Source organism: Geospiza fortis, unplaced genomic scaffold (assembly GCF_000277835.1).
Source record: "Geospiza fortis unplaced genomic scaffold, GeoFor_1.0 scaffold45, whole genome shotgun sequence".
Lineage (NCBI taxonomy): Eukaryota > Metazoa > Chordata > Aves > Passeriformes > Thraupidae > Geospiza > Geospiza fortis.
Genome location: NW_005054327.1, coordinates 3,922,895 through 3,949,604, shown reverse-complemented (window position 1 = coordinate 3,949,604; position 26,710 = coordinate 3,922,895). Strand labels below are relative to the sequence as shown.

Below are 26,710 nucleotides of genomic sequence, written 5' to 3'. Positions count from 1 at the left end.
TCTCACTTCTTTGTCTGACTGTAGTCTTCACAAAGCTTCCACAGGGAAGGATTTGGTTTTTTACATGGTTGTTTTGAAACAAGTACAATGATCAGTTCCTTATACCTGAAGCACTGACAAAATTTTAACTTTTAATTTTCAGTACAAAATTTTAACTTTTAATTGGTGATTATCTATTGAGATCTAAATATTGACATTTTTTCCCTTTAGTATCCTCTTAGTCTTTAGTTATTTTTTGCCTCTTGTTTTAAGTATAGAATAAATGGTTGATGGGAGAAATAGTGAAAAAAAGAGGACTGGTTCTATCATCTGCAATGATAAGGGCTTTGTCTGTAATGAGGTCTTGTAATTAAGACAGATGTTTTTATATGCTTAGGCATAAGTCAAAGTCAACTACAGAACTGAATGAATTCAACACAATCAGAAATGGTAAGTAATGTATAATTTCCATTATATTTAATTTTTTTGGCAGGGAGGGAGGAAAGTAGGAGGAAAAAAACTGTACATATAGTCCTCCTAAGAAAATTAGAGTATTTTTAATAGCTGCATCATGAATTCATACTATGGCCCAATTTAATGAACTTTCAACAGCAAGAGGAAAATCATATAGTCAACATAAAAGCTGAGGACAAATATGATTAGCTATCCCTTTGAAGACAATGATTACAAATGGCTCTTAGATGCCTAAATTTTCACATGAGATTTTTACATGAGATAAAAATCAATCATGCAGTTATATCATTGAAGATATGTATAGTTTTGATGCATTGACTCTGTCAACAGAAAAAAGAGCTGCACATACCAAGATGATGAATGTATTTAATACAACTTTTTGTCTTCTTAATTTCAGTTAGTGTAGTAATAATAGAGCAAGAAGTCAGCTCTTGATATGTCACAATGGCTTGTGTCCTGGACTCTAGTTCAGATATATGACTTTGGTTATATTAGAAGAATTATGTGCAAAGCAAACAAACCAATTTTATAAATATGTTATTGTCAAAAATGCCTGCAAGCTGCTTTTGTGTCTAAACACAGTTTAAAAAAGTAATCACAAGTAATCAAAGAAAAGTAGATGTATTAAGGGATATATTGCAGATTAAAAATGTTGCTTTCATACATTAAAGCACTGTCATTATAGCCTATATTGTAGCCTATATAAAAGGCTACATTAATGGAAATACAAACAAAAAAAATTCAGTAATGCTGTATTGGTAAGTTTTACTCGGCTGTAAAAGGGAACTGGAATAAACTTGTGAGTGGAGCGATGAACAATAGCTCTTGGAATTATAGCCAGAGTGCTGACAGGGCGATAACTGTTTCTGTGCCCTGAGGTGTCTGGCTGATGTTTGCACATGTTGCCTGCACAGGTACCCAGAGCAAGTATTCAGAGAGGTCCTGGAACACGGGTGAGTCGCAGAAGAAGTCTCAGAAGGAGCAAAACCTGTCTGCAGCAGAGTTGGAGAGACAGCAAATCCTTCAGGAAATGAGAAAGAAAACATCTCTACACACGGACAGCAGCTGGATTAGGCAGCGCAGTGCCAGTATACATAAGGAGCCCGTTAGTCTGTACAGCAGTAGTATGAGGAGGTAGGAATCGCATTAAAAATTAACTCTGTCTCTCATCATACATTTTTCTTTGGTCATTCTGAACGTTAGCCTGTATTACAGAGCACAGGACCAAACTGAGTCTGTGAAATGCTGTAAGGCTGACAGCATAGCAGCACAGATAGAAGAAGGTGGGATTGAATGGGATTTTTTGCAAGTAAGGAATGTGGATATGACCTGTAAATAACTCAGCTGCTTATTTCTTGGTTGGTACAGCAGCAATGGAAATCAATGGTGTGCCTTGTCATTGACAGATGCTTTTAAGAATTTCAGCATGGCAACCTGTTTTGGAAATGAATTATTGTGGTAAAGAAGTATGCCTTTTTCAACACAGAAATATGTAATAAAGTTTGGATAGTTTTTTTCTTGCTTTATTTAATGTATGAGTGTTGGATTTGTCACTTAGGAAGCAGCCGAGTTATCAGTCAGGAGAGTGTTTGATTATTGGGCAAACACCTTGTACCTGGGTGATGCTATCCAGTCTAGGTGGATTGTTATTTTTGATCTGGTATCCCTTGGAGAAAACATAAACAAAGCTGGTATCTGAGGTTTGTTTCTGCACTGTGGATTTTGATACAGCTCTCCCTGATAAGGCTGCAGTGAAGTGTTTTGCTTTTGCCTCGCCCATTTTTTACCATGAGAACTATCCCTGGACACAAAGGATAATTTCCTACTCATACATTTTAAATCTGTGCATGAAGAATATTGCTCAGGGTGATCAAATAAACATATTAATCTCAGAAAATATTAAAAATGTGAGATTAATGGCTTTCTCTTAAAAAAGTTAGGATATGGCTCTCTTGCTCCATCCGTACTGCCGCTTACATTTGAGGTGCTTGTATCTCTGTTACAGAGGGGAGTCTTTGGACAATCTTGATTCTTCAGGAATGAGGTCATGGAGGCACCACTCATGGCTGAACCAGTCTGCATCCTCTTCGTCTCTATCTTCTAGTCAAGATTTTAGTCGCCCGGTGTCCACTTCAAACCGAGCCTACATGTGCACTCCTTCCTCCAGCAAAGCACCTCCTGTGGCCACCTCTGCAAGAGCCCCCTCCACATCCCAGACAGCTCCCAGGGCTCAGTCTCCCCTCTCTGCTTCCCAGTCAGGGTCCCAGACACGCAGCAGGTGAGTGGGTGCCCTTCTTCTGGGAAGATAAAAATGTTGGACAGCACTGAAGGGCAGACTTTGTGTATATGCTGGACTTACAGCATATGTGTTATTCTTGCCCATAACATTGATTAACAAGTACCTGGAGTTTCCTAGCTGGAGGGGACAGTGGAAGTACGGGCTGGTATTACCTCCCTGCTCCAGTCACTCAGAAAATTCCCCAGGTTTGTCATCACTGCTTGACGTTGGTTAAAAAAACAAAGGAATTTGAATAATCAATCTGCAGTCTCTGAGCTCTGTGTTGGTTACCAAAATGATTAGCAAAAGCCTGTTCCAGATGGCATTTCTGACATTTATTTTCCTTGGTTTGTTTTAACAAAAGATTCCTGAAACCCACGCTTTATGATCCTCATCTTGGTCTCTCCTCCTCACTTCCTGGCATGTGGTCAATATCATCTTGAGGAGCACTCAGGAATGCTCATAACCCATGACCCTGGAGAATTACAGAGTAGGATGTTGGTTTTAATCTAGGAGGAGAAAGCAAGAATTGCAACATATTTTGAAACAAAAATGGAATTCAACTGTGGTAGGGTAGATAACTCTGCTGTTTTATGTACTTAAAGCATTTTAAAAATACCTTGGGATAGTACTCCAGAGAATCATCCCACACAGAATTACATGTGTTATAAATAACAACAGTGAACACTACTTCACTAGCTCTTACACTCTCAGGCACTTAGTGATAAATTGACCCTATTTTTTTTAAGCTAATCTTTTATGTCCTTTATGATGTAAGAAAATTACCTTCTTAACTATATTTGCTTATTTGTTCTCACTTCCATTTGCTAACACCTTGGTAGATCTATGGAAACTGACCTTCATATGGTTTACATTCAAAGAGTTAACATAATATATTTTATGTCCAGGACTAGCCTTCTTTTATCTAACAAGGTGCAGATGGTGGAACTTGGAAGGGGTGTGCTTGCTAAAACTTAGCCTTCTGGATAGTTCCCCACAACTAAGAAGGCAGGAGCACAAAACCTTTGTTCTTACTCTCCAAACTTTACAGTACACTTTTTCTTTGTAGAAGCTATTTTATACAATGAGATATGTGCCAAGAATGTCACAGAATTTCTTAACTTGTTCCTATTTAAATTTGATGTAAATTATAACACTTCAGCTTTCCATGGCTTTCAGATCTACTCTAAATAATATTAATTTTCAGTTTACTTTCCCCAAGCAGCCTAATAGTCCAGTTTTTACCCATGTGTTTTTTATTTTTAATCTCAAAAAGTATTTTATAACTCTTCTTTGTCTTTTAAACATTTTCAAGCTGGTTTTAAGGTTTTTCGTTCTATATTTAGGTCAGTCAGTGGGAAGAAAATCTGTTCATACTGTAATAACATTCTGGGCAAAGGAGCAGCCATGATCATTGAGTCTCTTGGTCTTTGTTATCATTTACATTGCTTTAAGGTGAGAGCTGGGAGTCACACCGTGAAGGAACAGGAACTAATCAGGAGCACGCATGGCTACTCAGTGTTATGCTCACAGGGGTTCTTACTAATCACCTGCTTTGCCTTCTACTCTTGACAGCCTGGTGCATGCATATTTCCATGAGGCAGTCCCATTTGCAGGCATTTAGCACTCGACTCTAGAAGTGTTTCTTAAATTCCAGAGCTAACAAGTTGGACTTTGAAAAGCAAGATGAGCACATGGACTGTGAGATCAAAGATTTCCTTCTTTGAATAGGTGGCAAAATATCAGGAAATGCTGAACCACTTCTCCCAGAGAAAGCAGCTCCTCTAAAAAACAAATAGCCTGGACCCTGGCAATTAAATCATTTAAGATGACCCATCCTTTCTAAGCTAACCTTAGCAGGCAGTGTTCATGTGGTGTTTTCCAAGTAAAGGCATGTTGGAAGAGTTCAAAGTGGCAGGATAAAACCCAGGAAAAAAGCAAAAGGTGTCTTTAATGCTACTCAGCCCTAGTCACCAACTAAGTGTACTTAGCTCATGCCCAGCACTGAGACCTAGACCTACTAACATGATTTCCCATCAGCTTGGGGCATCTGCAGAGCTGGAAGAATAAATATTTGCCTGCAAAATACAGCTAAGCTGTCCCATTCCCCTGCCCTTAGAGTAGGTGTGGAATTAGACTATGACTTGGAGGTGCTGTTGGACCCTGCTTCTTCCCTGACTTCAAGAAAGAGATTTCTGTCTGTAGTTCAGAGCACTTGTCCTCTGTGCCCAGCTCAAGTGCATCACCTGGAGTATTACTAGGGATTGACTCCAAGCTCTTCCTGGTTCTGCCTCCCTGAGCAGGAGAGACAGGACTAATCCATAGTGATCACTCACCATTCCCTTTTCTGCAGGACATGTATTCTGTGTGAGACCATCCACCTGTAGCTCATAACCTACATAAGAAAATGCCAAGTTTCTGTTTTTCAAATTTCTGAAAATTAATGAGCCGTTGAAAAGATTGCCATCCAAAAGATTCATTACTTGGTTAAGCAGGGAAACTATCTGTCCTTCATAAATTCAGTAAGGGGAGTATTGTGTTTTGAATTACATTCCTTCCAGATGTGGTCCATATTCACAACAAGTACATGTTTAGCTACCATAGCTAAATAGTTTAACGTTAGCATGGCAGTGGTCAAACCCCTTATGTGTTTATGCAAGAAAAATTGAATCAGCCCCATCTCTCCAAATCAGAACTTGTTTCGATGATGCAAACCCAGGAAATTGGGAGTGCCTGAGTATTTTCTGCTTTGAGTGCCAAGGGATTGAGGACACCAGCAGCATGTAGTGCCACATGGAAATCTGCAAGTAGCACACCCAGGTGTTCTGTGCCAAAATTCCTGTTGCCATCTAGAGAACAAATTTTTTTTTGTGCCAAACCAGTTTTAGTTTTCAGTGAAACCAAAGTTCAAATTAGATTAGATGACCTAATCTCTAAAATCCGTCTGCTTTATGTTTGCTTACTTGGTGTAGCATTTCTGGTCTGCTATTCATTGTCCAGTCGTCGTCTTAAAATACTTCCTCAGGGTTGGTTGCATTTTGATCTACTAATCATTGTACATTTGCTTCTAGTGATTGTGGGGTTATGGTTCAGGCTTTGTTGAGCTTAATCTGAGCTGCTTTTGAACAGCATTTTTGTTTCTTAGTATTTTGGAAGGAGTTGCTAATTATTCTTGTGTGATACAGTGTGTTGCCTGTGGATGCGACCTTGGTGGATCCCGCTCTGGAGCTGAAGTCAGGATCCGAAACAACAAACTCTTCTGCAACGACTGCTATATCAGATTTAAAAGTAAGGCAATCTAACTGCAGTGTGCATGACTGTAGCTCTTCTCTGTGCTGTGCAACCTCAAGTGTTTGCATAGCTGAACCACTTGATAGCTTTCATGTTTAGCTTTAAATTAGCAAATAGGTTCAGCAAGGTTTGATTGCCAGTTTCTGTCTTTTGTAGGGTAGTCATTCCTAACTTCTAACTTACTGGTAGCTGATTTTACCAACTTGTTATTACGCAGTTTCAAGCAGATAGCATGGTATAGTCATCTTCCTTCCTTTATAGATCTAAAGAAAGTGGTGTCAAGGAGCTGTCAGGTGCTAAAGAGGCTTGTCTTGATAACAGAGAAGCCTTTTGAAAAAGTGTGTACATTTTCTTAAAAAGCAAGCTGAAATATGTATTTAATTCAATCCTAATACATATCTGGAAAGCAATTAGTTTATCTTGTGCAGGTGGCACAAATGCTGGTTTCTTTTTGTGATGCTATTATTATTGGAATTATAGGTCTGTAATTGGTTATTCGTTTAGGTACAAGTTCAGGAGGAATTGATTTACTTACAGATCTTAATTAAAAGGTGCAGTATAATTTTTTTCCTTCTTATGGTTTGCAGAATTCTGATTTACTGGAGCATGACGTTAAGGCTTTGTGTAGTGGTATTTAGGTCTTTTTTTCTGCTGTCATAGATGATGGTAGACAACTTCCTAATTTTAATAAGTGTCAGGAGTTTTATACAGCTTTTTATGTAGCAAATGTGAAATTCTATAGGATGATAAAAATCAGGGGAGGGAAATATTTTCTGAATTACTTTCTGGAAAAATGTGTTTCTTTATGAGTCCGGCACATTTTTCTCATGGGGGATTGGAAGGCAGTGAAGGGAACAGGATATTCATGCTACAGTGCTTGAGCAGGAACTGGGCAGCTGCTGGCTGTGGAACCTAGCTCAGGAAAAGAGAAGCTCTGCATCTGATACCATTGCTGTTTGCAGGCTCTTTTTGACTTCCATGAAGAGAAGTCACAGTAATGATGATGTGGTACCTGAGCTAAAACCAGAAAGCACAACACCTCGTGAGGGTAATAGCACATTCACAGAGGCTGATGTGATCAGTGGAAGGAGGAAGAGAATCACTCCCTTCCATCTGGAGGTGATCCAGGGCACTGGGTCATACCATGTCTAATTTAAAGTTTGGAGAATGTATCTCCTTGTTGATGACAAGACTATACTGAAGTGACTGTGGTCCTATTTGATGCACCCAAATGTGTGAGAGAGACTCGCTCTGGAGCTTGCTCACGTTATTTTTTTCTGTCTTCTTTTGGGGGGAAATAATGCTGGATGAGTTGGATAAGTAATTTTATTATGGATTAATTTCTATTTAGTCTCTCTTTGACATTACAGCCCATAAAGTCACAGCAATGCCTTTCAGAAGCAGAGCTGATCTGAGGAAACGTTTGTATTCCCTTCCCTTCAGACTGCATCTACTTGGGCCAGTGGGCACCTCAAAACATAATTCTATGAGATACAAGTAAAATCAGGAGTTGTAAGAACTTGTAGGTATAGAACGCAGTATTCAAATTAGTGATTAGGCATTGAAATCAGCTATTTGAATAATACAAAACCCAGCTATGCAATTACTGCAGTGAAAATGTATTGGCAGCATAGCACTGGCCTGTGATGTGAATTCCTGTTTTTTGCAGTTGGCATTTGACATCAACCTGGCTAATTATTTGTTAGTTTGGAATGTGAGCATGTTGGCTAAAAGGTTTGATAAACTGTAGGGTTATTAATACTCACTTTGCAATTTTATGTAATTTTATGTGATATTTTTGCACATTTTTATGTTAATTCTGTGGTTTAAACTTGGAACGTTCTAGTGAAACACCACTGTATTGGCAAGTACCTACAAAGGTATGCAGAGAGGATAAAAAAGTTCTTTATATTGTTATAGTAATTTAACAAATTTTAATTTCATTATTGAAAGGTAAATGTAGAGAAACTATCACCCTGTCTCTGTGGTAATACTAAAAATAAATTAAATAAGTTAAAAATAATTCTTAATAATTTGGTAAAGTGCATGTTCTGTGGAATATGACTTGGCCTGAAATACTTGCAGTGCTATAATTGGATTAAACTCAAATTTGGATTGTTAATTAAATTTGGATTGCTTGATTCAGAATGCATACATTAGTATGTTACCATTTTCAATAAGTATTTGAAACTTTAAAATGTTTTTTTACTATTAAGTGACTATTTTAAACTTTAAAATGTTAATTGTTGACACAAAAGTTCTTCAGTAACTAGATTTTACTTACAGTTTCTTTTGTCTCTCCCTGACAGCTGGACAACCAACCTGCATGTGAAGCAAATGAAGATATGAAACCACTGTTGCAGATACAAGAAGAGGTGATTGCTGCTGATGTAGATCTATAAATATATATATTGTGTGTATGTGTGGTGTTTTTCGAAGAGTAACTCTTGCTTGTCTAGTCTTCGTAGCAATACCTTGTATTCTTCATGTAACTATTTTTATTTATAAGAAAGTAATTGCAGTAAGGAAATAGCTGGGAAAAATGCTTTCACATTTTCAGCTTCGAGTACCGAGAGCACAAGAGAGAATAAGTATATTTTCAGTAATAACTTCAAAATATTTTTGAGGCTTATAATCAACTAGTTGACTTTCCAATGGTATTTGAAGAGGGTATTTTGTTTCTAAGCTCTTGAAATGAGCATTAGAGAAATAGCTAATATAAATATATATTTGCAATTGCTGTCTTTATTTTTGACATATACTGAAAGTGAATTCTCTAGGTTAATATGAAGCTGCATTTAAATGCACACAAATATGTTTGCTTTCCATATGCTGGTTTCTAAAATTATGTGCTTTTTTGAAACCTAAATACAAAGAATAATCTCAGAATTTGCTCAGTGGTGTTGGCATAATATTCTGTGGAATCCATTTAAGAGAGAGAGTTTTCTTTTCCTGTTTGGAAATGTAACTATCACTTTTTCCTCTGCAAACTGAGTGGAGAATGGTTGTTGAATTACCATATATTTGTAAATAAAAAATCGGATGTTGCATTTATTAGAAGTTCTTGTCCTTTCTGTTCAGCTAAACATGTCTAAGGTAGTGTGTGGAAATATAAAATCGTTTGATTTTCATCTTGGGAAAAATATTTGTTCTGACAGGATTAAGTTGTTCACATAAATATGTGCAAGAACAATAGTTCTTCCTCTTTCCCTTGAGTATTCAGTACCAGTGGTGAGACTAGTATGCCCATCCCTGAAAAAATTGAAAGACGTGGATGCTCCTCAAAAGTTCTCTGCTATTACTAGGAATAAAGTGCCAAAAATATTTTTGGGTTAGGTTCTGCTCCTCTTGAAAACACAGCTGGAATGTGCTCTGTGTCTCAGTGGTGGCTTCCAAATTGTTCTGGTCAGTGGCTTCCCCAAATCCTTTCATTCCTAGTTATATACTCTCCTGTGTCCATATCCTTGGAAGCAGTGAAAAAACATAGGAAGTGGATCAGAGGAATTTGGGGGAGTGTTTTGTGGGTAAAACTGAGGAAGAGGAAGCTGGCAGGTGTAGGAAAGCTCTTGAGTGTGAACTTGTTTATGGCACCATGAAGAGCTGCAGTGAGGCTGCAAAGCAGCTTAGGGGTGCTCCTTGCTCTTAGGGGATTTGTGGGGGTGGTGTGTAGGAGAGCTCACAGATTGGGAAGAGAGGTTGTGGCTGTGATAGCTGGGGGCAACAAGGGAAGATTGTGCTATTTTGGCATAGTGGGAGAACTTCACCTGTACTTCTCTAATTTCTCCTGCTTGTAACTGAATGCTGCTTGCTGAATTACAAAGTGCCAAACGTTATTTTTACTTTTTGCTTTAAAAACTGTCGTAAAAATCTGAAATGCCCCATCATCCTAACTTGACTCTGCTTTTCGGTATTTACTTAAAGATTGGTCAAGTGTTTAATTTGGTTTTTACTGTTGTGGTAAGTAATGACATGATGGACCACAGATAACACCACTGCGATGTGAAGACCCTACTCATCAAGTACAGACTATAGTCACCCTGCCTGCTCATACAGCTCTCTGGAGTCCTCTCTGCTGCTTGTGGAAGAAGCTTGCTTCCCTGAAAGGAATTCAGAATCTGATTTAGGTACTGTGCAGATCTGGCTTTCTGTTAAGACACATACCTTGGATGAATATGGTGTGATGGCCCTCTGCATGGTAGTTTTCAGACTTCATTTATTGTAGACAGCATCTACAATAATAAACCAATGAACCATTGTCCTCCTGGCCCCCAAATTCCAGATACCTACAGGCTCCACTACCAGCCCTGAAATACACTGAGAGACACTTTTTTTTTTGGTCACAAGTCAAAGTTTCTCAACATCTAACGAATTTATATTAGCCTGTCCATGACTCCCCCTTTCCCAGCACCGTGTTGTGCAGCGAAACTGTGAGAAAATTTAGGGATGGTGATGCTGTTTTTTGCATTTTGAGCCCAGTCATGTTTCCCTGTCCATGGGAATCATTTGGGCATGGAAATTAGCTGGTGGTGAAAAATGGAAGGAAAGAAAATTCAGCAGCCTGTGGTCAGCAATGCTGCCTGACTCATGTCCCACAGCCTGCAGTGGTATGCTCTGAGCCAGGCTGGCTTCTCCTACATGGTGTCAAGTATTTCCATGCAGGTTCCAATTTCATTTTCCCACAAAATGTCTGCAAAAAGGCTGGGTTATTTCGTTAGCTTGCTTGTGTACAAATGGGTGGGATTTCAAATTTAGTGGGCCTCAAAGAGCCGAAATTGAAACTCTTGAAGAGTTGAAGCTAAGTTTCCACCCATAATAAAGTCCTGGTTTAAACAAGGCTCCTTCAAATCTGCACTTGTTAATTCACATTGACAAATGCGAGTAACAAAAATTCTTTTGTCCTCTTCTTCCCCTGGAGGGGAACAGGCAAAGGAACCCACCCAATGAATGATGTATTTGTCTGTTTTGATCCTTGCTGAAGTATTTGGAGCATGTTTGGTTCTCAAGTTCACCAAACCTGGTTATTGACACAAGATGGCAGTGTGGAAGTGCACCTTGCACATTAAAAAACCCTTTCTGTGTTTGTAATCTCTTATAAAGGGTTTTGCTAAATGATGCTAAAGTTGTGATGTAAGAAAACTTCCAACAGATTACTGCAAACTTTGTCTTGATCTTGGCCCTTTCTCCCCACCTGGCATCATGGAAATGTGATGTACAACTGAATCTGAGACATCTTCTTGACTTCTTTTTGTTTGTTTATTTTTTTCCCTATTTCATTAATTAGCTGCTTCTTAAAGCACTACAAGGTAGGGATAGTGGTAAAGAGGACAATTCGAGTGGAGAAAAATTAGCTAGATGATTTCTAGTGGAGGTTTTTGCTGTATTTTGTTGGATTATTTTTTAAGGTAATGTTCAAGGAAAGAGAACCAATTGCTCTCCCTCAGTTCATCAGCTGCAGAATTGCTGTTTAAAGTTACAGCCTTCAAATGCATGGGTGTATAGGAGAGCTGGAACTCAGCACTGCTGCTAAACTCTTGAGTACATTCAGGGCTGTGTGCTCTATTCAATATTCCCAGGTGCACGGTGCTGCTTGGGGTGTTGTTGTCTGGGACACCTACCCAGGGCTGGTCTGGATATGGTGCAAGCCTGGGAGATACTCCTACAGCTGCCAGGGCAGGTTTTGCAGGATGCTGTAGTACTGTTGAGAGGGCAGCAGAGATGTATGAGCAAACAACTGAATGCACATCGGCTCCTTTCAGCCAGTGGTGCACAGGTGTGATTCCGTGGGTTGGTGGGAGCATGTCCACTGTTAGGGGAGGTGCTTGGATGTCTAAGCTTCACTGACATCAGCAGACATGCAGACTGTGGCTCACATGTAGACACCTGCATTATTGTACACCTGTTTACTTAATGCTTATTTGGCTTTAAAAAAATTCCAGAATTGTCTGAGAACTCGTGAAATCTCCCCTCTCTTTAGGCTTGCAGGTTGTCAGCTAACTAACTGCAGTGTATGTCTGAATGCAGCTTTGGAAGTGAGTGCTCTATGGGTAACAGCTCTGTGACTGGTCAAGGTTTAAATAGAGTGGCACTTCAAAAATAGAAATGTTATGTCTAATACGTAAGAACAAATCAAGTGTCTTGGAGTACAATTCAAGGTACTGTATATGTTCTCAGTTTTTATGAGAGTTTCTTTTAGAGTTTTTAGAACAGGAGATTTGTCAGAAATTTCAACATGAATTACCTATGTCTTCACCTGTTCAGGCAAGCTGTCACACCATAAGTAGTGCTGATCAGTGGCAGGATTTATGCAGCAAAGCCCATTTTTAGAACCTGATGTCTGAGTTTGGAGTTCACGCTGACACCAGAAATGGTCAGAGCCAGTCTCGTAATTTTCAGTAAAATACTTTTCAGGTGAATCCCAAGGGAGAGTTCAAGTGATAAGTTCAACACTTCCCTTAGGTAAAAGCTGTTGTTGCATGGCCCAACCTTGTCACTTATGGAGGGGGAAAGTGTTTGAAATCTGACAATGTGAGCTCAGTGTGAAAAGTGGTATGCTTGCAGCAGTGTTTTAAATTCCAACCAATCATTTGTAATGGATTAGTAAAACTTGTGCCATGGCTGTAATGGAAAGCTTATTAGCAGCAGGCATAATTACACAAAAGAGCAGCTTCATGCTGGAAGCACTTTAGCATTTTCATTTTAGCTCTCCATGCTTTTTGGTAGCTAGGGGCACCAACATAAAACAACATATGAGGATGATGTAAAGTGCTTCCTCTCAAAAGGGATGTTCTAGGGTGAGCAGTGGGATATCAGTTTATTAAAACTGCAGAATTTTTTTAATTGGTTCAACCAACTTGAAAGAAACTTGCCAGTTAAGTACCTGCTGTAGGCAGCAAACACTCCAGAGACCTGCCTTATTGTGCGCTGGGAATTACTGGTTTCTCCTTAACAGTTGGTATTGTATAAAGAACCAAAACACTTTTTAAAAATCATGTACAAGTGTGTATGTACCTCTTTATTGTTTGCAATAGGAGAAAGAAAAAGTTCAGGCCATCAAATGGGCAGCTCATGAGCTCAACCCTGTGAGAGCGGGCCTGTGTTTGGCACAGTGTGCCCTCCTGAATGGCCTTCTGCAGGTACCGGGGCCAGAGCAAGTGTTTCTGATTCCCTCAACTGGAATTTGCTCTTGTCCTCAGGCACTTAACCAGATGTGCCATTTATTGCTGCTTCAACTGCATATGGCCCTTCTGTGCTGGAAATTCACAGATTTCAGGGTCAGACCAGGCTACTGAAATATTTGGTCTGCCTGTATGGCTACAAAGATCATAATCTGCCATCCAGCAATTCCCATATGGAACACAACATTGAACACTGTTCACTGTGTGGGCAGTGGTGTTCTTTGCTAGAAAGAAGCTTTCTGTAGATCTGAAATATGCAAATGATGAAAAGTGTCAACATTAATTGTTGCAGTGGTTAATTAGCACTCTTAAAATGTTAATTTTATTTTTACTTAATGAGATTTCTAGCTTATGATTGTATTTTTGTTGATTTAAACTTCTAGAGCTAGATTAATTCTCTTTGTTCTTTGTTAGATTGTACATATGTCTTTTTTTTGGGTTTTGTTGGGTTTTTGGTTTGTTTTTTTTTCTCATACTTGTACATAAAGCCTTATTGCTCACATTAAACACAAAATGCAAGATTACTTCCATGGGTGGACATTTTGGATTGAAAGACGTTCTCTTGGTGATCTGCAACACAAAACTTTCCCAGGAGAATTTTTATAACACAGGAGAAATAATCCTGAAGAACATTTAAAAAAATCTGAGGCTGTATAAGGATTTATTTGCATAAGGCAAATATTCAAATAAGAGGTAATGTCCATAATGGAATTTTGCTGCATAGCTTTTCTGGCATAATTACTAAGGTTTTGATTTGCCTTTGTTGGAATGACCATGCCCAAAGTCCTACGTGGTTTTGCTAAATTTTCCTGTCTTGGGGGAGTGCCTGTAAGAGATTTCCGTGCTGATGTGTCTTGACAGACAAGGGGACAAGATGACATTCCATTTCTGTTTCTCAACATGAAGTGTCAGTTGCAAAAAATACAATTAGTTCCTGCTATGTTTGGCAGATATTGATGTGAGAGGTCCGGCTTGCGGCCTCTAATCTAACTCTGCAAAGATAACAACTGCTGTCTCTTGATGCCAATGTAAACAGGATTCCTGCAGAGAAACACTAGTTATACTTTCATGTGATACTTGAAATAAAATTAGTTCCTGCCCAGGTAACTGTCATGTCTATGAGATATATATGTGCCTCTCGCTACTAAGGCCAGGGGTTCTACCAGTGAACTCCTGTCTGCATACATCAGAGGAAAATCCCAAGACAGTTTAGGAGAAGCCCCACTGCAATGGAGGAAGTTGGTGAGCAAGCAGCTTCAGCCTGGCACCTGTGTGTGAATAAACCACAGCCATGGAGCACAGTGCACTGCAGAGTGGCAGTCACAAGTTGTGCTATTCACAATACTCTCTGCAAAATGCATATTAAAAATGTGCATGTGTTTCTATCAACAATTTCCATGCATACAAGTACTTTTGTGTCTCAGCAAGTGAAAAAAAAGTGACAGATCACTTCTTTGCTCTTTGCTATTGAAATAATTGGATGTTTTTGGCTTTTTACTGGTGGAGTAAAAGTGTTCTTTGGAGTGTTCTGTTGCCTGTGATAGTTCATGGCACGTCTAGCACCTGCTAAACTCAGTATTTTGTGTTCCCCTCCCTCAGTACTGTGTCAACTCAGGCATAAAGGAGAGGTAATTCTGAACTAGGCGTTGCCTCTGTCAATGTACAAATATATTTAGGTTGTTCAGACCTTCTGTGTTACACCAACCACCTTGGTTTTACCATCACCTAACCCTTTCCAGTTCATCTGCTTCTTCTAGTGATGTTGTGCTAAATGGAAAAAAAAAAGTGGGCTTATAAATGCCAGTTTGGTACTGAAAATATGGGTAGATGGTAAAAAGGGAGGGATACACAGGCTGCACTATCCATTTAGCTTTATTACACTAACGCCCTTTTTGGTTACTCACTATAGCACTTTGTAGCTACATAGTGTTACCACATAGCATATTTCTGGTATCATATACACCAAATGTCCTCTTAAATCCTATTTCTCTGTAACAGCTTTGGCTTGAAGCCAAGAAAGCTGCCTATGCAGCAAAACTGTTTATATAATATTTTAATCCTCATGTCTTTGCCAGATCATGAGTAGTTCATAAATCTGGATTGTGTAGAAAATGCCAACTGAAGGTGCTGACTTTGTTAAGCTTGTAAAGCAAATGTAAAAGGTGTAAACCCTTCACCTAGCACTAGAGAGCATTTGAATTATTCCCTTCATTTTATCAAGGTCTCTGAAATATGTCCATAGAAGTATCAAGAGATGTAGAATCCCAGAAGATGCAGGGTTAATGTGTCTCAAACAGCAGTAGCCGATGGCTGTGGAGCCAACCACGGATCATTAGTAATAACCTGCTGTGAGGAAGAGCAAAACGCGGCTGGAGAAGGGGCCCACGCAGAGGTAGTGCAGCACTTTCCAGGATAAAATCTATGTCTTTTTCCTGAAGATAAGCAGAACACAGTACAGTGCAAGTGCAGGAAGGAGAAGTTGGCATGGTCTGGAGGGAGGGATGAAGATCATCAAAGAACCCTGAAGCCCTTTGGCACATTTCCAGAGGAAATGGCCATGCATAATAAGAAATTTGCATAGAAAGTGAGAAATCTATCTTCAGGGCAGGGAAATCTATCTATAAGAAGGTACCCCCACCAAACCCAGGCAGCATCTCCAGGACCCTGGGCATCCCATCAGCTGGACTCACACTGAAACTAAGACTGGTTCTCTCTCCTTCTTTCTTTCCTATCTGTTCCTTATCTTACACCTCTATCCAAAACCCACTTCCATATGCTTCTATATAATAGGTCAGGGACTAAGATACCATTTTCCATGCCAAGTGTATAATTTACTAATAAAACTTTGAGATTGTGCAGATGCTCTGATTTTTGTCATTCTTTTTGACCATGGGCATCTAGGAATCTTGGGTGTTCCATTCCCCACAAGGCTGGGACATCACAATAGACAAGGGCAAAAATGCTCTTTGGTCATCCCTTAAGAAGCAGATATTTACACTCTTTGGTTTTTGGAATCAAAGTAATAATTTTTTCTCTTCATCTGTTCTGCTTGACTGTGTTTTTTTCCATTATAACAATGGTTACACTATTTAGCAAGTACCTTTATCTTCTGATCAGGCCCAATGCTGAGGCAGCAAACCAGGTGTGTTTGTAATCCTGTTCTCTTGCATGTAGATTGACTGCAGCTCTGATTCCCACAGGGCCTCGCTGGTTTTATGCAGAGCACTCAATGACCATGAGCCTGGGAGTCGGCTGCTGCCTCTTACCTCCCATGATGGAGCAGGCTCTTTGCAACAGCACTGCTGTTCCCCAGCGTGGGAAAATGCCTCCCGTGCAGCCCACGGGTGTGTTCTGCTGTTCAGTAAACCCCAGCAGCTTGTGTGAAAGGAGAGCCTGCTCTGCTGGAGATTTATTTCACCGCTGTCCAGATAGGGCAGGAATATGACTGAGATCAGCAAGGCCCATTAGTGAGGCTGTGAAGGGATAACCTTGGCTGAGCTGGATATGATAAAGACTGCTGCTGCAGAGCATTAGAAAGATTAGCAGAAGTGTGCTGGTTTGCCTCAGCTGGAAATGGTGTGCATGGTGCAGGTTAAATTACAGCTACCTTGGCATTCTGGTCTGTAAGTTTTTGTATGGGTGCTGAAGACGTCTTGTACAGGTATCACCAGGGATTTTTCTGGAAGCTTGAGAGACAAGCTGGAGATTCAAGAGAGTGATGAAAACAACGTGCTGTAGTGCTGGAAAGATGTTCAGTGCTGGAGTATTTTGTTGGACTAGAAATTTTCTTTGTGATGTTCCTGAAGTCTCTGTTTCCAACTAATTAAATGGCAGTTTTCATAAACCTGGTGATTTTTTTCTTCTTCAAAAAAAAAAATGAGACCAGAAGAAATAGTTTTAAAAAAATTAACTTCTGTCTCTTCAGCTAATAGAGTGGGAGGGATCTTTGATTGACCCTGAGATTAGCTGACTTGGTAAGAGCCAGTGCTAAAAATGTCAGGGTTTGGGTTCAATCCCTGTATGAACCATGCACTTAAGAGTTGGACTTGAAAACCCTTGTGGGTCCCTTCCATCAAAGAATATATTCTGTGATAGATGAGTACTTCACTGAAAGATATTCTGAGGTTGAATTCTTTCTTAAATTATAAAATTGAATTTCAAGCTATCAGCTGGTCTTGAATGATGGGTTTGTGATCCCACACAACTTTTAAAAAGAGGCTGCAAGTAGTATTTTCTAGTTTTTCTAGTTGGATGTTTGTAAAATGGATCTGTGCAGCTCTACTGATTAATTATTTTCCACATGAGGACTTAAATTTGAATTTTCCACATATATTTGTAGCACCCATGAGCTTCAGTGTTCAGCCTATCAACCTGTGAGCAGAATGCTTAAAAGGATGATACGTGATTGGTTTTGGTTTAGATCTAAGTTTGACCAAAATCTGAACTTATTTGTCTTCAGCACTCGGTTTGTCTGTGTAGAAGACACATGCTTCCACACAGATATGGGATGGGGAGGTCACACTGCAATGCATCATCTCCACCAGTCCTAAAAGGTTTAGTGAGTCCAACTTCTTTCCAGACTAATCCCTCTCTACTGAATTAAGTCAGATTGAAAGGAGTAGTGGTTTTTCTCTGCCCATGTACTAAGTCCTGAACCTCTGAGATGTTTCAACACTTGGAATGGGTAGAAAGTGGCCTTCATCTGCCAGCTTTTCAAAACAAGACTGGGCAAATAACAGCCAGTGCAAATAAATGCTGGACAAGTTGTGCTGCCCCAGTTCCTCTGGCATTGGATTATGAACTTTCTTTATTCTGCCAGTATGGGATTGGCCCTGTGGGTTGCATTGGACAGAATTTGATGCGTTTACCTAGTTACCTTCTGACAGGAACAGCACCCTCCTATGCATTTTCTTCACTGCTGGTTATGGCCAAGAGGTTGGACACACCCTGTGCTGTGGCCATTGGTTTTTTCTTCTCCACGCTCACGTTCCAGCACTAAACTCAGATTTTTGTATTCATGATGAATTAAATGGGAATAAAACTGATGTTCAACCTCTATCAGCCTTTCCCTGTAATGCCAGTAATTCATGGCAGTGTTTCACTTGCCAAGCAACAAGCCTTGGGCTTGTTGTGGTCATTCTGGAGAGGGAAATGTGGCAGTCTCGTCACTTTCCTACCCACTGTCAGGCTGGCTCAGTGATTATTTACTGCCAGTCGTGCTGCTGGCAGAAGTGATGTCTCTTTGGCAGCTAACCCACAAGTGACTTGATACTTATCACTTCTTTCCTTCTGCCCTGCTTCAGCAACACTTTACAGACTCAGACCAGGGTCAGGTCTCTGTTCTGTGCTGGGGGGATCTCTTCCCTATTGACCTTATAATTAAGTCAAGTTGTAGGTTTTGTAAATCGCTGGCTTTAAATGCAAAGAATTTTTGGATTTTTCTGATTTCCACTAGCTGTGTGGTCTTCCACCATGCAAAGGAATTTATTTTCAGCAAAATCCGCTTCTTCTGTCAGAGACTTCCAGGAGGCATTTAGAGTAATTTAGAGTAAAGGAAGCACAAACGTACATCTGTTTAAACTGAAAGTGGATAGATTTAGATAGGAGATGTTCTTTATTGTGAGGGCAGTGATACACTGGAACAGGTTGCCCAAACAAGCTGTGAATGCCCCATCCTTGAAAGTGTTCAAGGCCAGACTGGATGAGTCCCTGAGCAGCCTGATCCAATGGGTGGCATCCCTGCACATGGCAGGGGGTTGCCAAATAGTCTTCCAACCTAGACTGTTCCATGATTCTATGGACTACCTATCAGGAGAGCTGTTCATCCCTGTTCAGCCCATCTCCAAGAAGAGCAGAAATATGGGAAACTGTATGAAGGGTTACTTCCTGGTTTTGAGTGGTACTGTGGTTAGTGTGTTGGTTTATGTGAGAGTGGGGTGTGATAGTATATGCTGACTGCAGGAATCTGAATAGCACAGATCACAGCAGGAAGGGGCTGGACCCACAGTAGTGAAAGGCAGCTTTCAACGTCACTGGTTGCAGTCATTAAAAAAATATTTTCCTAATCATACCTTGAGCTGTGCCTTTGGTCATTAAAGAAAATAAGAGACAATGATACAATGAAATTCATGTTTTTGTGCTTTCTGACTGATAAATTGTCCTGGTTCTTGCCAGGACAAAGTTAACTTTTGCAATAGCTAGGAGAAGGCATGGCTATGACCTGGATGTTATTTGATACCACCTCACCTCCTTGCTCCAGACTAGGGCAAGGCACACTCTTCAAGGGAGAAGGGGTTCCCTCAAACAGGGAAAAAATGGCAGAGAGCCATTCAGTGTAGTTTATTGTTGGGGGCTTTCTGTATAAATAGTTTGTTTTTCATGTAACTTGAGAAATCAAGAAATTGCTAGAAATGGAAAGACAGGAAATGAAACATAAAGACATTAAATGACATTTTAAAAACCAAAAAGTTCTAAAATTAAGTGAAACCAATGAAAATATTTGGCTCAATTCAATGCAATTCCTTTCCCTTCCATTCCATTTCATTGGGTTCACTTCATTTCACAATTACACGGTTTTTCTCACTAAGCTTTGACCGAGCTTGACTCTGTGGCTGAGGCTCCCTTCCCTATGCATGCTTCTAATGTGAAAGGTGTTGTGGCCTTGCCATGATCCCTTTGGCATGCATATTCCAGCCACAGTGTGCCTGAAGCTCTAGGCTCTCTTGCCGTCTACAACCTAACTGGAACTCAAATGTCATCCTGTCATCTGGGCTGATGAGCCCAGAGCCCAGAGCCCATAGCCCATGGGTGGTCCAAATTTGAAAGATGTAGAAACAGCAATGTTGTGGCCTTGCCAAAATGGCCTTGGCATGCCTGTTCCAGCCCTGGTGTTCCTGGAGCTGTAGGCTCTTTCATTCCCTCAACCCTAAGCCTAGCTGTAACCCTAACCCTAGCTCAGCCCTGACTCCAATGGTAGCTGGGCACTGTGGCAGAGATCCTCCTTGCCATAGGGCGGAACCCTAAGCAGAACCCCAAGGGCACCTTGTGGCTGCTGCTGAGATCCCATGGCTATGGCTGGCCTGGGTTCAGTAAGTGTAGATTTTCTCCCAAGTTTTGTATTTGTATTTCTCTGTTTGGCTTTGCATTAGTTGTGGCATTTGAGACAATGCCTCAGGCTTTGCAGACACATGGAATGATTAAAGAGTTAGAAATGCCTTTTAATTAATTTTTTATATTTTTAGTTTATGGGAGGAAGGGGAGGATAAACACAGAGAGGCAGTACTAAAAATGTGAAATCCTCGTTCTCCTCTCAGTTTGCTTCAGCTGTTGTTATGTTTTAGAATTTCAATTGCTTCAGCCTTTCTAGTTCTGTTAAGGACTGTCTTTGATACTCAGCTTTTTTCTTGCATGAGTTCTTCCAAACTTAGAGTAGTCTTTCCCCTGTGTGTCCTGGTCTGATCTAAAAGTCAGAAAGAGTTTTAGAAATCCCAGCCCAGAGTGGCTCACACAGTGTACTTGCCACTTATGGAAATTTTTAATATTAAAATAATTGTACAAGACTGTATCGATTAACACAAACTGATATGATTTTTTTTGACATAGCATCATCTCTTCTTCACCCCTTCTTCACCCTCAAAAATCTTGTCAGCCAGCATGAGTCTCTCCCCTGTTCAGTTTAAATTCATTAAAACCATTCAATGAAAGGTCATGTTCTTTTCCACAAATGCCATTTAAATATATTTACCAAATGAGTTTAAAGGTTGTTCTTTAAAACTGCAATACTTAATCACTATTTTATGCTGAGAAATGGTAGTGGAGTCAGTGAACAGTTCAGTGTTATATTCAGTTAAGTAAGCATACCAGTTTCTCTTTTATTTGCTACCAGTCTAATTGAAGTTTTGTTTTCCTTTTAGACTGGATTCACATAATCATCAATTTTATTTTCCTTGCATACACTTAGAATACTAATAAAGGGAAGGGGAGCAAACTAAGTCTTCTAAATGATATTCAAAATGCAAGCTGTAGCTCTTATGTGGTTGCTATAATATACATAGATGCCATGAGGCTGTCCCACTGTCACGTAATTTTTTGTTAATAATTCATAATGCTCTGTACATGTCTTAATATGGTTGCTTTTTCTGAGGGGTGGGGAAGTGGAGAGTTGCTCTTTAGTAGGACCAGAATTAACGTCTTCATTTTCTTGATGGTTTCTGAGGCACATTAGTTTGGCTACAGCTACTGGCATGAGTAGGGTCTGCTGCTCCTTTTAAAGGCATTTGTGCATTTTGCAGGTCTGAGGTTTATCTGCTGTCATCACTCACAGGATTGACTGGATTGCCACTACGGAAACTGGGACAGAGCCCTTCCCAGTCAGGATGCCTGGTGTTTTCCCCACATATGGTATCCACTAGAAGAAAAAGGGAACTTTACAAGGCACATTCACTGTCTGTAGCTGGGTTAAGGACTGCGGCAATTCTCTTGATCTTTCCTGATCTATGTCTGTGGCATGTTACATAAATTCAGCAACTGACTGAATCTGGGTGTTAGATACCTATGCAATAGCTCTTTTTCACTTATTTTCGCCTTTTTCTATCTAGCTGAGACCTACTTCATGTAATCAGTTTTGTCACAGCTACCCCTCCCTGTGGCAGTGTGCTGCCCTCTCTGTAATGCAGTTGACTTGAGCTTTCTATGACCAGTCAGTCATAATTGCCCCTCATTGCTAGAGGACACCTGAATATCCCTCAAAATATGTATAATTGTGCTCAGATTTAATCTAATCTGTTTTCCAGGTCATTAAATACCTTACACCACCAAATTAATCTGAAAAGAAAAATTCTGTGACATCCAAGAGTAGCCTCTTATTACAGTTCTTCCAGTCTTTCAGTTCATAGCACAGAAAGCCAATATGAGTTATTTTTTCAGATGTGATGGTAAGATGCAGAATTTAGAGTTTTACTAAAGCACTGTACTGTATCAAGCCTATATTCCCTCTGCCTGCTTTCTAATGGTTACTTCTATCTCTGTGTACATCAGATTTATTGTTTTCTCTTCAAAATGTATTTAAGTGGCAAATTACATTGAGCTATAAGCCAGTGAAGTCTATATATGTGCATAAATATACTTTTATATTTTTCCTGTGCCATATTAGTGAAAAGCCTAGGTCAAATCATCAGCTTGCTTCCTGACATATTTAAAAGTGGAGGGCAGTGACTGTTTCTTAATTTTAGGTAATTATCCTAACAATTCAAGTATAATTATTTGCTGTATTAGATATAATTGACAATGAACATATATTAAAAATAAAAATACCTGTTCCTATATTTTATAATTTGCTTATTAAATTGGGCTGTTAAAATAATGAAGACCTTTTTTAGTCAGTCTGTGAGATTCATTCTTCAAGTATTTTGTCATGGAAACAATTGAAATGCTGTTTCCTAAAAAATTTACACTTGCCAAATTGTTGCATGTGCATCACAAAGAGAGAAATTGGGACTTCAGTATTAAAAACAAAAAAGGTTCCCTGTTCCCTGTTGTCCCACATTAAAGGGCAGCAGCTTCTGCTTAAAATGAGCCTACTTTTTCTTTTCTTCATGCACAATTAGAGGCTCTACTATACAAACTGATGAATAGATTTGTCAAAAAGGATCTGGTCTTTCATTAATTTCAACTCAGAGAGATTTTGGAAGGACACTTGATGATTTTCCAAAAGCTTCTTTTTCTTTAACAGTTTGACGTGAAACAGGAAATCAGCCCCAATGTTTTTATGCTATTTTATGAGTAGCATATTAAGCCATCCATGAGCTTTTTGTCAAATTTTGCAATTTTATGTATGAATCCCTGCATTTCAATTTTTCACTTGCCTATTATTTGATGATGCATCTGATGTTCACTGAAATTCCTTTGTATTTCTTTGGAAGCAGCTGACCTACTATTCCCTCTTCATCCTGACAGCTGTTGCAAAACCAACTCTATTGGGCAATAGGATGCTTTTTAAAAATTCTGCTGGTTGACTTTCAGGCAAAGTAAACATCTGTGCCACCCAAGTTTATCACAGAGCATCTCACTAAGTCGTGTGGAGGAGTTGCACCTGTGGAAAGAACAGAGGATTTGTTTACAGTATGTAACCATCATGCAGATAACATATGGATTTGTGCCCTCAGATGTTACCAGGCTTTCTTTAATCCTGCAGCTGTACTTAGGAAAAGATAACAATCATGCTTAGGTATGGACTCCTCCTGTAAATGGGAATAGTTCACCCATGTCAAAAACTTCTTTGCTGTGAGGAGGACAGAGAAAGGGAACAGATGGCCCAGAGAGGTTATGAAGTCTCCTTCTGTGGAAATATTCAGAAGCAGTCTGGACACAACCCTGAGTAAGGTAGTCTATTGGTCCCTCCTTGAGCAGGGAGTTGGGCTAGGCTGGCTGGATCTTCACTAATCCTTTCCAATCTTACCCATTCTGTGATTCTGTGACCTATCTGAAGTGCCTTTCTCAAAACACTCAGTGCTTAAATGGCTCAATACTATTCTCAGTGGAGTAGTAGAGGCTAAACCCATGTGGCAGTCTTTCTGAAGGAGAAATGCATGACTCCAGTGAAATTTTTAGTGAGTAAAGAAAGAATGCCATGAAGTGTCTCTACCCTAAATGTTCAGGTCAGCCTCTCTGCTGGCAGAAATATGGCAGCTGTTTGGAAAGCCTGTTGCTGTAGACACTCCAGCAATCAGATGTCAGTGGGCTGCAGCTGTTGTGCACAGGTTCAGGTGTGCTGTGCTGAATGGACCCAGAAAATGGGAGTCCCAGAGTTCTCATGGGTGTAGGAGGAAGCCTCTCAGAGAGATCAAAATGGAGAAAACTGTAATTTCTTCATTACCAATAAAGAAGAAGAAGAAGAAAAAAAGCTGGTAGTTTGTTTGCTGCCTTCTGCCTTTTTTCTTTTTTTTGAGTAATTTATCCACTAAACACAACTGCATTTTCACTGCATGTATGCCAACATCCCCTCGAAAAGGTGGTTAACTGTGACAAAGAAAAGCTCTGCAAGCTCACAGTAATTTAGTTCAGCTAACCTCTGTCCTATGCACTTGGTGCTGCCTGGTTCTCTTCATATAGAGGTGGGTTGCAGCAATAACTTGAAGAAGAATATCCTCTCATGACTGATATCCCCCCAAACAGTTCTCTGCTCACAAAGCCATTATCTTATTAGTAAGTAAGCCACATCTTAGCTGATCACTCTCTTGATATGGTTTTGTGGTTTGTTGTGCAGAGTGATCCCAGAGTTTGATAATTCATTTGTTTTCTCTTTTCTATTCAAAGGTTTTATTTAAAGCTTATTGCCATATAGTTCTTTGTAGATCTTGAAAATAAGAAAAAAAAATTTAGGGTGTGAAAATACGTCTCAGGATAGCCACAACAGAAAACATATTGTCTGAGGGAAAGGGTAGGGAAAACATGTTTTTAATTGCAAAAATTCTTTGTTGCTTATTTTGTTTTGAAAAAGTCTTGTTTTAGCTTTACCTGAAACCTGACACAAGCAAATCACTTCATGACATGTTTGTAAAAGGAGTGCAATTAAAGAGATGATGAAACTTTCATTTATGGTGTTCAAAATCTGTGAAAAGAGTTTCCCTCTTTTCCTGTGTAAGGCAAAAAGAAAGGGAAAGGGAAAAAAAAACAAATCAAAAGAGTTTATATAAGGACTGTAATTGCTGCTTGTGCTGAAAATGTGTGCAATTCTGTCTAAAAATTTGGGCTGCTCATGGCATTTGTTTAGGGATCTCTAACTCACATGGTGAAAAGCATCTACCTTATCCTGCATCCTCCTCCATTTCCATGCCATTTGGTCAGTGTCTCCTTGCTGCCCCCACTTCTGTCTAGGTGGTAAGGACCATGACATGCAAAGCTCCTGTTTGGCATTACTGAGGAAAGATGTGCATGTGTGGGTTAAACAGGAAACACAGCTTAAAGTCAGATCCAGGCCCAGTGATGTAGTCTTGAGAAAAACCTAGACAGAATTCCTCTGGGTGAAAAAAGAGGGCTGGATCTGTAAGTAGAGAAATGCCGCATGTTTATTTAGTCTGACATGCAAAGCTCCTGTTTGGCATTACTGAGGAAAGATGTGCATGTGTGGGTTAAACAGGAAACACAGCTTAAAGTCAGATCCAGGCCCAGTGATGTAGTCTTGAGAAAAACCTAGACAGAATTCCTCTGGGTGAAAAAAGAGGGCTGGATCTGTAAGTAGAGAAATGCCACATGTTTATTTAGTCTGGAAAAAAAAAAAAAAACAACCAACCAAAACCAACAGAAAAACAGTAATTTTTAAATGCAAATTTCCAAACGACTTTCAGTGAAACTTCAGACAGGATCATTTTGGGTCTACACTGATGGTCAAAAAAATGTGGAGAGACAAATGCTGGAAGGGTTTGTCTCAGAGGTGTGGTAGGAGGGAACCCACAGAGTCCTACCAACTCCTAAAATTTCTTTATCCAACACAAGCACTGTGATAACAAAGCCACTGAATATTCATGGTAGTTGCTGGGTCTTGCAATTTTTTTCAAGGTCATGGCACTATTCTCCCTTAGAAAGAAACAACCGCTGAGAAAAGAAACTTTCCCATAATTGAGAATTGTTTTCTGATGAGCCAGGCTGCTGCTTATTGCTGTCTGACTCCTGTGTATCCAGGGAAACTGCCTTTTCTCTTCTTTGCTAATACATAGCAAGGCAGTATAGTGATACTGGGTGTTGACTCTAATTTCTCCTTAGTGACTGTGACTCCACTTTAAATTTTACCTGTCAGCCTACAAGAGGATTATTTTTCTCTATTTCTCCTTCTTTGTGTCTTTTGCTGTTTGCTTTCTGATTTGTATGTATTTTCCTTCTTCAATCCATGGTTGGGTATGGTAGATGTCCTTGCCTTTTCCTATAGAAAAATCCAGAAAATCCTGGATAAGCTATGAGGATTTACAAAGGTAAATCTGGGCAATGCTTAGCAGACAAAACCAAGCAAACAGCATTTATGCTGATGCCATTTCTTTTGACATGGCTCTTACTCTTTCTCTGTGACATCAGTGCACCAACAAACATAATTTTTGCTTCAGAATGTGTTCAAAATAAATATTTTTACTGGGGGAAGTGTTCTACTTTCAATTCACACGTCCTCTAGAATCAGTGAAATAGGAGTGGCTCCCCATTGACTCGGTAAATACCTTTGAAATTTGTTTTTTAATGCTTTCCTGTGAGTAGCAGGTTTCTTTGATTGTACTGTTTCTTTCTGTCAGGCTTTTGTTGGCCAACATCTGCTTAACATGGCAGAGATGTGGAAATCTCAAAACTGACACATTCCTGGGAATTCTATGAAGATGCCAAGTGGATGGAAAGGGCCCAAATCCATGCCTGAGCTGAAAGCTTTAGATGAATTGAGATGGATCCAGGCTCAGGTGGCACATGCCTTGACTGACGTGTTAATTGTGGATCTCAACCACCTCGGTCTCTTTACAGAGATGTTGCAGGGCTGGTG

The 26,710-nt window shown here is 39.7% G+C and overlaps 1 protein-coding gene across 14 annotated transcripts in view; it reads left to right on the top strand.

Annotated features, from left to right (window-relative positions):
• Positions 1 to 9,079, top strand: part of LMO7 (LIM domain 7) — a 96,365-nt gene extending 87,286 nt beyond the window's left edge. For 11 of the 14 annotated variants that reach the window (XM_031057077.1, XM_031057088.1, XM_031057078.1 and 8 more), the window contains 7 exons: positions 377 to 429; positions 1,368 to 1,587; positions 2,459 to 2,731; positions 4,078 to 4,186; positions 5,917 to 6,019; positions 6,527 to 6,573; positions 8,332 to 9,079. In XM_031057077.1, the coding sequence (XP_030912937.1) occupies positions 377 to 429; positions 1,368 to 1,587; positions 2,459 to 2,731; positions 4,078 to 4,186; positions 5,917 to 6,019; positions 6,527 to 6,570 (802 nt within the window). In that variant the 3' untranslated portion in view covers positions 6,571 to 6,573; positions 8,332 to 9,079. The remainder of the gene's footprint in view (positions 1 to 376; positions 430 to 1,367; positions 1,588 to 2,458; positions 2,732 to 4,077; positions 4,187 to 5,916; positions 6,020 to 6,526; positions 6,574 to 8,331) is intronic. The other 3 variants (XM_031057082.1, XM_031057076.1, XM_031057081.1) reach the window with 3 other exon arrangements.
• The last annotated feature ends 17,631 nt before the right edge of the window (positions 9,080 to 26,710 follow it).